The 11,757-nt window shown below is 47.2% G+C and overlaps 1 protein-coding gene across 2 annotated transcripts in view; it reads left to right on the top strand.

Moving 5' to 3' along the window:
- The first annotated feature begins 652 nt into the window (after nucleotides 1–652).
- SSFA2 (sperm specific antigen 2) overlaps nucleotides 653–11,757 on the top strand; it is a 41,275-nt gene continuing 30,170 nt past the window's right edge. Inside the window, exons 1-8 of one of the 2 annotated variants that reach the window (XM_015289552.4) lie at nucleotides 653–729; nucleotides 866–1,149; nucleotides 1,246–1,294; nucleotides 5,898–5,947; nucleotides 6,773–6,829; nucleotides 9,545–9,581; nucleotides 10,757–10,855; nucleotides 11,378–11,586. In XM_015289552.4, coding sequence (XP_015145038.2) covers nucleotides 915–1,149; nucleotides 1,246–1,294; nucleotides 5,898–5,947; nucleotides 6,773–6,829; nucleotides 9,545–9,581; nucleotides 10,757–10,855; nucleotides 11,378–11,586 — 736 coding nt within the window. In that variant the 5' untranslated portion in view covers nucleotides 653–729; nucleotides 866–914. Of the gene's footprint in view, nucleotides 730–865; nucleotides 1,150–1,245; nucleotides 1,295–5,897; nucleotides 5,948–6,305; nucleotides 6,467–6,772; nucleotides 6,830–9,544; nucleotides 9,582–10,756; nucleotides 10,856–11,377; nucleotides 11,587–11,757 lie in introns of those variants that run through there. The other variant, XM_040703682.2, reaches the window with a different exon arrangement.

Genomic DNA, 11,757 nt, shown 5'->3' with positions numbered 1-11,757 from the left:
GGAGAGGTGGATTTTTTGTTTTTTTTTTGTTTTTTTTCTTTTTTTCCTTTGTAGGGGTAAACAAATGGCAGTAATTCCTTGAAAGGTTTGGACTGGATGGGCTATAAAGCTGGAAAATAAGAGGATAATGCTGGAGTCCCTTATCTGCAGCAAGGAGCATCTAGTTATGGAGCACTATCACTAGACTGACTTGCTTCTAAACAAGAGGTAGCACACGTGCCTGCCTGCCACGGCCAGCTGCACCTCCAGGGTCCTCCGCGGGCGCAGGGCCGGGCTGGGTGCGGGGGTGCCCGGTGCGGGGCTCACAAATGGCTGCAAGCACGTCTCTAGTTTTAACTTGGTACCGCTGGTGTCCCCGTACGCCGCTGTTTATGCCGGAGCAGAGGCTTCTTGGTTTCAGACTCCCCCAAACCAGTCAGAAAGCTGTGTGTTCCCGCTCGGGCTGTTTCCTTGCGTTTTTCCTCTCCAGCACTACGCTTCTCCGTGCAAAAAGCCTCCCGGCACCCTCGTACCCGCCCCGCTGCTCCCCGGTCGGAGGAGTGCGGGCGTCCCCCCGGACCGCGCTACTCCCGACGGCCCCGGGCGGCCCCGGCAGGAGGCGATGCCGCCAGCCCCGCTGCCATCACGTGGCCGCCGCGTTTTCTCCCCCAGCGGTATGAGGAAGTCGGAGCCGCCGTCCGTAGCCCGGCCGGGCGCAGCCTCCGCCGCCGCCTGCCCGCGGCGCGCTATGTGAGTACGGCGGGACGGGGCGCTGGGAGCCGAGCGGGCGGCGTCGGGGTCGCCGACCCGCGGGGCCGCCCGGGGGGGAGCCGGGGAGCGGGTCGGGGCGGCGGTTGAGCGCGGGCGCGGCTCCGCTTCCCCGCAGGGTGGCTGAGCGCCGCGGCCGCCTCCCGGCGTGAAGCCCCTCCGGCGCGATGGAGGAGCCCGCGGCGGCGGAGGAGTGGCAGGGGGCGACCCAGAAGAGGAAGGCCTGGGCCAAGAGCCGGGACTCCTGGCAGGCGTCGGAAGCGGAGGATCTCTCGGCAGCGGCGGCGCAGCTGGCCCGCGGCGAGGAGGAGGAGGAAGACGACGAGGAGGAGGAAGAGGAGGAGGAGGACCGGGAGCGGGACCACCTCGCGGGCGGCAAGCTGCCGCTGGCCGCAGAAGCAGGTCGGGGCGGGGGGTGGCGGGGCAGGGGACCCCGCGGGGCCGCCCCCGACGGCCGGGCGGTGACTGACGGTCGGCTGTCTGCTGTTCTGCCCCCAGGCCACAGCGTGCCTAACGAGAAGATCGCGATATGGCTGAAGGACTGCAGGTGGGTCCCGTCCCCGCGCTCCGGAGCGGCACGGTGCGGGCTGCGGGGAGCGGTGCTAAACGCACGCACGTTGGGGAAGAGGGCTTTGGGCACCGTTGCTCCCGTCGGTGTGTCGCGTAGCGAGGCTGCAGGCGTTCTGGCTGGGAGGAGCGCAGCTCGGGCTTAGGAGGGCAGTGTTATTTTGGAAGGTGCTCTGTTCCTACAAGAGGGGCTTCCTTAACTTGAGACGGAGTGTGTGTAGTGTTTGACTGGTGCTGCCATGAAATGAGCCGTGGGTGTTTGGTGCGTGCTGTCTGCGTTACTTTTTCTTCAGTCTCAGTCACATAAAGACATAAATGCTTTTAAACTCAGTTGTAGGGACTTTTGTCCCATCTCTTCCTCTATTCTGTCCTACTACCCTGCAAGACTGCTCATCCCTGTGGTGCAGGAAAGTAAACGCTTTGCTTTCCAGTAGTTGACAAAGTTTAGGATTTCTTATTTTATTTTATTTTTTGAGTGGAACAGCTTTAAGGCAAAGATTTACCTCTAAGATTAGCTGTGCCTTTATGATCTTTTGATCCAGTAAGCGGCTGAGCTGAGCTTACTACTGTGACTGCAGTCTGGACTGCTTTATAGCCACAGTCTCCCCAGTATAGTTTTCCTCATAATCTCTGCAGGCTGTGCCTTGGGAGGGGTGTTGGCAGCACAAGGCATGGGATCATACTGCATCCCCACGACGTGATGGCCAGCCCTGGCAGGCTGCTCTCCTAGAATGCCAAAATGGGAGATTTTTCTGAATTTCCCTGCAAATAGACCTGGTTGAATATATCCTTAAAAGCTTAGCGGAAGGAAGATGTTTTATTTCTGGTGCTTTTTGGAATGGGGAGGGGAAAAATGGAGTAGTGAAGGGGGAAGAGGTCCCTGAGGGAGAAGTGCTTCCTAATGCCGCAGCAGCGCTTCTCTCTGTATCTGTAGGATTTTCTCTAGAACCTTCCCTGGCACTGTCAGCCCTCTATTCTGGTGCAGAACTTAAGGAGTAGCACAGAACTGTAAATTGTCGGCACAAACACCTTAATTGACGGTCCCAAATCTTGGAGGATAATGCAAAGCTTGCTGTTTTATTCGTGTCCTCCGGTAGCTGTTGTTTGAAGGGTCTATCGGCGCTTCTGGGGAACGTGTTTGCATCTGTGGCAGCGGATTCACATGTGGGAATCTTGGTCTGTGCTCTATTTCCATATTTTACATGTAAGGAAATGAAATGCGGCTTTATCCTTTTGCTAACATGGAGCTGCAAGCTTTAGTCAATGCCTGTTTGGGAAACCCTTTGCGGCCCTTCCAGAGAAGTCTCTCTAAGTATAGCTCTGCTGTTGTAGAGAGTATCCGAAAAACCCCGTCTTCTCCTCAGAAAGATAAAGCTTCCTTGTTTTTTGATCTCTTAAACCAAGCTATTCAAGCTGGAGTTACCCTCTGATTGCCCAGCATGTGGATGCTGTCCGTACCTGCGGGAGGCACCATCCCAGTTGCCTGAAGTCGTGCACGGTTGTGTTTTAAAGCTGGGGAATGGTTTAGTTTCTGTGTATATAGCATGCATGGGAGCGGCAGCTAGTTAAGTGCAGGGAAATGATTATTCACCTTGCATTCCTGCAAAGTGACTGTATGTATAGAAACCCCGAGCAGACTTTATCTTGATAACAATGTATATAGCAGAAGAGAGAAAGAGAGCTTAAATGGTGACAGAACAGTGCCACAAATACTACTGTTGTTTAGAAAAGAATGCTTGAAAACGGTAGATGTGAAACCTTGCAATTGTTGTCATCACGGAGAGTTACTGTTTAATAACACTGCTTTTGCTTTGGGGCTTTGCTACAAAGTATGGGCAATATTCACAGACTGGTCTTCTGTTGGTTGATCACGCAATCACTTAAGAGTTTGCCTTGCTATAGAGATACAACTATCACTACTGCTTGGCATTTACGTCTATTTCACATCTGCTTTGGAGAGGAGGGTAGGGTTCCTAATAGCCCGTGCTACTTAACTTGGTGTAGACTTGTTTAAAAACAAACACAGCACAACAACAACAATGGATTGCACTGCACTGAGAATTACGGGGGCTTCAGAAACGTGAGGTGATACCCAGAGCTTCTAGTTTGCTCTTATCTTGGGAAAGGCTTTTCTTTTCTTTCTCCTCGGCGGTTTGACAAGGCATTTTTAAGCGGTAGGAAAGCTTGCAAAGGCTTTTAGTTTTAACTCCTGTAAGGTTAGAAGGGAAACAAAAATGTTTGTATTATGCTGATAGAAATGGAGAAACTTTACACAGCGGTGTGGTGTGTGCTATTTTAATTCCGTGTGTTTAAACTCCTCCAGTGGCCCAGGGGGTGTCAGAGGTATTTAGGAACTATCTCCTGGAGATGTGCAGGAAATGAGTTCTTGAAATGCCTCAGAAATAAGAGAGATTTTTTTTGCTTCACATTTAAAATAAACACTGCTCCTACCCGAGTCAGGCTGCTCAAAGCAGAGGGGTTTAAATGGCATTTATGCACCTCACAGAGCTCTGGTCCTGCTGCTGTGGGAGGGTGAGCAGGCAGACCTGAGGGGGGCACACGGCCTGCATGGTACCTCTCACCTGCACCCCGGGATTCATCCCACTCCTGCGTGCAGCAGTGCTGCAATAAGTCATTGTTCTAATGTGATAATAAACAGGTGACTCAGCCGTGTGGGAATGCAGATGAAAAACTGCAGGACTCCTTGCCCAAGCGGCCCCGTGGCTCCAGCTGCCCCAGAGCCTATGGTGCTCCCAGCCCTCCTCGTGTCCTCAGCGTGAAGGTGATGGGGACACTGCAGAGCTTCCTCTGGAACTTCTATGTGTAGAGTGGCCTCCAAACTGTCCCCTTTGCTGGGTGCCCAGGGAAAGGCCCCAGAGACTGGCTTCTGGGCCCTGCTGCTGGAAAACACCAAGAGGCAGAGCTGCTCCTGCCATTGTCCTCCAGTATTTGGGTGTCAGTGCTTGTCTCTGTTTGAACTTGGGTTACACCTAGTTCTTAAATGGACTTTTCCCAAAGAAAAGCAATGCAAAGCAGTTGTGTATGTGTGCAGGAGCACAAACAGAGAAGCAGACAGACAGCTGACAGAGCTGCTTTTTCTGTAGCTGCCAATGCACTGCAGTGCTAACTGGGCTTCATTTCTCAAAGAAAATGTCAGCTTTGGTGGTTGCTTCCACTGTTGTCTGCCAGCCAGTGTGCAGCCCTGAGCTTGGCTCACGAAGTCACCACCAGTGAGTTCTGTATGGAAAAGGTGGAGGTGCTGGAAGGGGAGGGGTGAGAAGGAGGAAGGTGCCTATCACAGCTTGCACGTGAGCAGCAGGCACAGGTGCTGTCACAGAGCACTCACAGGGCTGGCTGGAGCCGGAAGGGCCCAAGCAACCTTCCCTAGCTTCTTTGAAACCCTGACGTGGAAGGTACGCAAAAATTGAGTCCCTGTGAGGCTTGTCCTGTCACCTGCAGCACATTGGTGTACCTGGGTGCTCCTGCTGCTGGAGCTGGCCTCTCACTGTGGCCTGGCTTTGCTTTACACGTCAACATTAGCTTGCCCTCTATCAGCAGGCAGCGTGTGGAAACTCTAAACAGTTTTCAGAGGGGGAAAAGCAATTGGAAAGTATAAGATCTGTGAGAAAGCAGGTGCAAACTTTCATTGCTTAATTTGGCCGTGACACCAAAACAAATACTGTATCGGAGCACTGTTTGCTTTAAGTTCCTTGGTCTGGTTTATGTGTTTGTCTAATTAAAAACCCAAATGAAATGTATGTAATATTGGCATATAAATTGTCTGCTTTTTCCCCTCTTTATGGGGATTATATTTCTGAGTTTGTTTTGGGTTTTGAACGTTATGGTGCTACTTAACGGTGACAGGTCTATCTGGTTAGACATGTCTCAGATACAAGGTGTAGAAATACTCAGAGAGTGTCAACAAATCCCATGTGAACAGGGGAAGGGATTGGACCTGTCAGTTGTGTGATTTCTGCTGCTGATTCCGGACTTGGTGAGATTTGGCCAATCCACTAGAAGGAATACTTTCAAGGAATAGTGATGGCAGAGATCATCCAAATAAGGGCTGTAACGAGTCTATAAAATACCAGAACTTGGGACATGACAGCTAACATAGCTGTCAAGATTTTATCTTGCTTCTGATCAGCAAGTGCAGCTTTCCACCTCTCTCTCTTCAAAGCCTGAGGTAAACCAATGGTAAGAAGTTTTAAATGTTTAAAAAATGGGCAAGGCTTTTGTCACATAAATGAGGTTGAGTTTCTCTGTTCAAAACCCCATACTCGTGGTTTTAGGGTGTTCTTCTTGGAGGTCCACGACTTTCCTTGAGAGAGGGCTGCTGGCCCTGAAGTTTTGCCACCGAGTTGTGTTGCAGCATTACAGTTATCAACAGATTTTGTTGTTTTTCCCTATTTGTTCAGAGGGCTGGGGATTGCTTGGGAAGTTATTGCCAGTCCTCATATGTTTGCGTTCTCTGGGGGTGGAGGGAGGGACAACTGCTGCTATCACAAGCTTGTTGCACGCTGTAAGGAAGGACATGAAGCAGCAAGTTTTTAAGCTGGTATTAATCTCCTCTGTGGTTTCAGAACGCCTCTGGGAGCCTCCCTGGATGAGCAGAGCAACCCTCTGTTGAAGGGTAAGGAAAGGCTTTACCTACCGGGATCTTTTTTTTTTTCTGAGAAGCATGCTCTTGTGTATGTTCACCTGAGACCTTGGCAATTTATCAGTGGTACGACAGCCTTGTCAGCACTGCTGGGCTATTCTCACTGTGCAGCAGCTGTGCCTAAGAAACTCTAAATCTTTCTGGAGACTTTAAGCCTAAAAAAAAAACCTCAAAAACAACTGAATGGGAGAGTTTGTTAATTTTCTCTTCAAGCTGGCAAGTGTTTGATAGTCTCTGTGTCTAATAACTCAGGTTGCCACACCTGAAAATTTTACTATCTGAGTAGATCTGAATGCTAAAGTTCAAAGTACAGTGAGAATTTGCAGTTAGTGACACAGTGTGGAGGGGTTACTGACTTTGTCTGAAGTCTTTGCTTGAACTCTTAATCTGGGATAGTGTGAGAAGGAAGAGAATGCCTGAGCCGGACTCAGACTTAGAATCCCCCTGGTAAGATGTCTGGAGGCTAATCCGTCAGCAGAAGGAGCAGATATGGTGGGTAGTACCTCTAGGCTTGCACTCACAATTAGTTTGCTCGCAGTCTGACTTGGGAATGCTTCTGAATACAAAAAGAAAGCAGTGCGGGAGTTGTTCCCTTTCAAAAAAGAAAATTAAGTTCTTAAATGTGACTTCTCACTACTTAGTGCATTTTTAGTGTATGAGTAATGCGGGGATTGTAGATACGGTCTAGTTATATCCTGTTGTGTCAGTTGAAGTGTCTTGCTAGTATCTTTAGTTAAGCTGTTGAAAAGAAAACACTACATCATGGTGGTTGTTGAATGGCTAACTGTATGTTTTCAGGCATGCTGGTGAGAAATGGAGGAAGTTTTGAAGATGACTTATCCCTGGGAGCTGAAGGTGGGTGTGGCAGGATTATGACTTTTTCTAGTGAAAAAAGAATCATGTTCAGTCATCTGATTTTTATTTTGAAAGACAGCATTTTCCTTCTGGTCCAAGGCAGTTGGTAAAGCTGGCCAAAAAAACAGCATGGAACACATAGGAAAATGCAAGAAGCTTTGCTTTTTTTTTTTTTTTTTTCATTAGGATATTGCCTTTACTAAATGTGCTGGTCTAACCTGAAGGTCAGAGTCAATTCTGCATTCTCTTCTGCCCTCACATTCTAATGCCCACAACTGCAGCACAGCCCTAAGCGCTCAATGGTGCTGTGCAGAACTGCTTTCCCCTACTCGTTTGTCTTGTCCATGGGTAACTCTTGGCAGTTGTGCATTCACCACTTCCACTGAAACCCTTGGGAGTGGCAAGTGTGGGCTTTTGAAAGGAGGAATGGAATTCTGTCAGCCAAGAGGCAAACCCATTAAGAGCTGAGTGCTTTTAAAAATGATAATTACCAAAGCTGAGTAAGTCCTTTGAATCAGCGGTGTTATGTACTCTTCTGTCACTAGCTGCTTCCTTTCCATTTCTTTCTCTTCCCTTTTTTAAAGGGAAGATGTGGCTGTTCGTGCTGGACATGTTTGTTTTTGCTTCTCTTGTTACTGTACTCTGTTTGTCCTGAGGCAGAGGTGTTCACAAACAAGTAGCTTTTAACAGGGGCATCCGTAAGTAAAATGGCATGAAACAGTCTCTCAAGCTGGTTCCCAGTGTGGTCTGCAGGATAGGAGCCATAAGGCTCTATCTTTTATCAGTTATACATACATTTTATAATAGCCTTCAGTTTTCAGTAATTCTCTAAACTACGGCTTACTAAGTGTCAGAATTTGCATAGTAGAAAGCCCTTTTGTCCACAGCTGTATTGCCAGTGATTTTGAAGCAGTGTGACAGGGCTTGAAGAAAGAAGTATCTCTAATTTTTAAAGACTCAAGGAGGACTTCTGAGGAAAACAGTTGATTTGATAATGACCTTAATCTGATAATCACAGAGAAGCAGTATGTTATTCACTTACTGCAATAGAGTAAGTAGGTGTTTTTTTTTTTTCCCCTCAGTATTTTCCAATTATTAGCTTCCCTGCAGTATGAAAATTTCATAGGGAAAATGTATTTTTAACAGTCATCCCGATTCTGAGAATATAACTAAGAATGCATGTTAGAAAATCATATAACTTTTTTGTTTCATCTCCCCCCTGCCACCCCCCCCCCCTTCGCCATCATTCTCAAGGATTTCTGTTCTCGGGGATCCTCTAGCACGTTTCTGGCAGACAGTCATTTCCATCTGTTCAGATGACTAAGATCTCAGTGCTAGAATTGCTGGTTCATTTCCACGTGTAAGGACATGAGTGCTTCTGCAGGGTTTTGCTTCCCGTCAGAGAACAACAGACAACAGAGCTGCTTGGAGCAGTGCTGCGTGCCTCGCTGTACAGACGGCCTCTTTGGCTGGTATGAATGGCCTACCCTTGTGCATCTCTGGCTGCCTGATCCCAGAAACAAGCCAGAGCCCTGTGAGAATGGTACAGAGGGCACTGGACAGGATCCTGTAACCTCGGTGCCCTACTGGGTTGTTAGAGCCCAAGGTTTAGCAGCTGGAACTAGTCAACAATTAATGTGTGTAGATGGGCTTGCTTTCATACTGTATGAAAATACATTTAAAAAAAGAAAGGGATGCAGCTTCTGCATTTCGTATACATTTGAGTTCCTTTGTCATGTCCCTGGAGGTTATAAGGTCCCTGTGTTTTATTTCTTGATGCTGATGTTTTCCCTGAAAATGCAATGAGAGCAGATGCAAGGTTTTCCTGGCAGCATTTGACATACCTTTGCTCTTTTTGTAGCTGATTTCAAGGGTTGCTATAGCACATGCATGCTCCATGACTGTCTCCTGTGATGATTTTGTTAATGTTTGGTCGCCTCTTTGGGAGAACCTGCAATTTAAGGCTGAGGCTCGATTCCCTGCTTTGACTGGGTGCTGATATTCTGGAATAATAATGCTACCTGAGATGCTTGCGTGTGGAGCTGCCTTCTGCAGCTTCAGAAAGGGCTGAGTTGCTGGCTGGAGGCTGGTGACCATGTCCATGGCCTCCATGGTTGGCCTTCCTCGAGTCCACTTGACTCCTTGCACGGTGATAGGTCCCATCAGTTCCACAGGCTTGGTGCAGCTTTTATTTATGGACTGCATGGCTCAGAGAACTAGGGTCCGGCCCTTTGTACAGAGCTAGCTGTGCTGGTTTAGAGGCTCACGCACACAGTATCAGTTATCTGGTCACGGGCACCAGCTGCTCTTCTCTTTCTAGCTGAGCAATCTTTACATGACCACATCTTTACTTTCTCCTCCTTCCCACTGCGACAAGCCCTTCAGCTGGTTATTATGTCTTCGATTACAAAGCAATAATGTCTGTTTATACAACAATTACTAACTTATTGCAAGCAAAATTTCAAGTTTATATGATTCATTACAGCAAGTAAACAGTCCACGCAAGCTTGTATTTTAGACAAAGCCTGAGTAAACTGGACTGCCTGAGTAAACTGGGCTGTCTTTATATTAGTTGTAAACTAGGAACACTTGTCAATCCTATTTATATGGAAAGAGAGCAGTCATAGAAGTGCTTGTTGGCTACTTTTTCATGTTGGCTGTGGGAAGTGTAGTTGTCAAGAGGTTTGTGCTTAACATCATCTTGTTTCCCTTCAGCTAATCATCTGCGGAGTGACACCCAAATGGAAACGTGGTAAGCATCTTTTTCTTTTTACTTTGGAGAAATATCTATATTTGAGGGAGAGGGTACAGTGAAAGTCATGTACGCTACTTCAGAGCTAGAGCTGTTCTGGACATGGCTATCTACAAAGGGAGGGAGCGAGAAGATCCAGATAGCAGGGGAACAGTTAATATGAAATGCAGAAAAAAAACGCAGATTTAAATTCTTCCAGCAGACCTGAGGTAGATTTTTGAGATGATAGGGAAAAGCAGAGAAGCAAGGAACTATAAGTAACTACAGTAAGATTTACCTTCTTTGGCTTGCTAGTCTCTGACTGCTTCAGGAACTACAAGGCAAAGCCTGCCTTTACCTTTTGGAGCATATGTCCTTTGGGAGTGGGGAAAAAAGACTCTGAGAGTAGAGGCTTCTCCTTCATAAGGAAAGCTTCTGAATGAAATGTGCTGTAGTTAGAAGCTGCAAGTTGGCTGGAACTCCATGGCCTGTATGGGCAGCACCCCTGTTGCTCCTCCTGAGCCATTCTTAGGTAAATCCTCTGTCATCTTGGGTTTTTTAGTGTTTGTTCCTGCCATGTGGGTACTAGGATTTGCAAGATAAAATTCACATCTGGAAGATTGCTTACTCCCCAAGTGTAAATACAGATTTGGGCATGAGGTACCAGTGAGTGTGGAGGAGCTAGCTAGCATTCTTTCCAGATGCAGGAAAGAAACTGGTCTGCTGTCCCTCTTGAAAATACCTCTTTCTGTCTCCTCCAGCTTGCATCTTCTTCAGCTTCCCCAGCTGCCTGCTGGGTGCAACAGGGGTGAGGCAGGGACGCACTGTGGCCAGGTGGTCCTGCTGGAACCAGTGGTCAGCAGGCAGGAGAGGGCAGGGTGGCCTGCCTGACACCTGGCTTCCTCCTGGTGCAAGGGTGGGATGATGGATGGAGGGTTGGCTGAGGGCATCAGGGATTTGTTTTCTCAGCTTGCATTCACCTTCAAATCCTTAGTTTGTGTACATTTTTACTGAGACGTCTCAGGGTTCACTTTTGCTGTTGTGTTTCAATAAGTGACATGGCTAATATAAACCAGATAATGCCGAATGGGGGAACAGAAATTCAGCAGCAATGGAGACATAGCTCTACTCTGAGACGGAGAATCAAATCTCTGAACAGAACCTGTTTATCGCAGTGCTCTCTGCTTTGTTGACAGCAATGGTATGCTGGCAAAGGAGAAGAGACTTCAGTTTCACCAGAAGGGGAGAAGTATGAACTCTACAGGCTCTGGAAAAAGCAGTGCAACTGTTTCAAGGTAAAATAGTGTTATGCTTTGAAGGTCGTGGCACAGTTCAGTGGAATTTGGCTCTGTTTTGCTGGCAAAACTTACTACTTCTGTTCCTAAGTTAAATGGACTTGGCTTGATTTATATGCATTGTTGCATTTAGTAGCTGAGAAGGGAATTTTCATTTGATTCCTTGAAAAACTGCTATTTGTTTTTTGTTGTGGTTTACAGTAAACGTGGATGAGCCTGAGCCTAAGCCTCAGAAATGTCTGAAGTCTTAACGACATTTTAAGATTGGAGCTTTTCAGTGCAAGATCTTTATTTATAAATAATGGAATTGGATCTGAGCTGTGTCTGGGCTTGTGTCTCTGGTGGTGTGAACCAAAACTTGAGATGCAGATATCTCCGGAATTATTTCCTTAAGTAGACTGAGCTGTAAGAGTCAAAAGTTCAATAGACAAAGCTGCCTAGTGGGCTGATCTGAAGTTGGACAGAAGACTCTGTGTCCTAAAAGGAAATGCACAGACAGTAAACATCTTGTCATTTGTCTAGTGTTTCTGAGTTACTGGAGCTTTATGAGGAAGATCCTGAAGAAGTGCTCTATAACCTTGGATTTGGAAGAGATGAACCAGATATTGCTTCAAAAATTCCAGCAAGATTTTTTAACTCATCATCATTTGCCAGAGGGATAGATATCAAAGTGTTTCTGAATGCCCAGATGCAACGCATGGAAGTGGAAAATCCAAATTTTGCTTTGACAAGTAAGCATGTTTTTGAAGCAACGTTTGTTTTTAATATTTTTAACTATGTAAACAACCTCAGATGAAGGTGTCATATCTAGTGTTCTGGCAAAAACCCTGTACCACCTATAGGCCAAATTCCATTCAGAATCCGTAATGAGACTCATGCGTGGTTTTTAAATATGGAAGAAA

Source organism: Gallus gallus, chromosome 7, assembly GCF_016699485.2.
Source record: "Gallus gallus isolate bGalGal1 chromosome 7, bGalGal1.mat.broiler.GRCg7b, whole genome shotgun sequence".
In the NCBI taxonomy this organism is placed as follows: Eukaryota; Metazoa; Chordata; class Aves; order Galliformes; family Phasianidae; genus Gallus; species Gallus gallus.
Note: the sequence above shows the minus strand (reverse complement) of the source record. Positions and strands in the feature narration are given on the sequence as shown.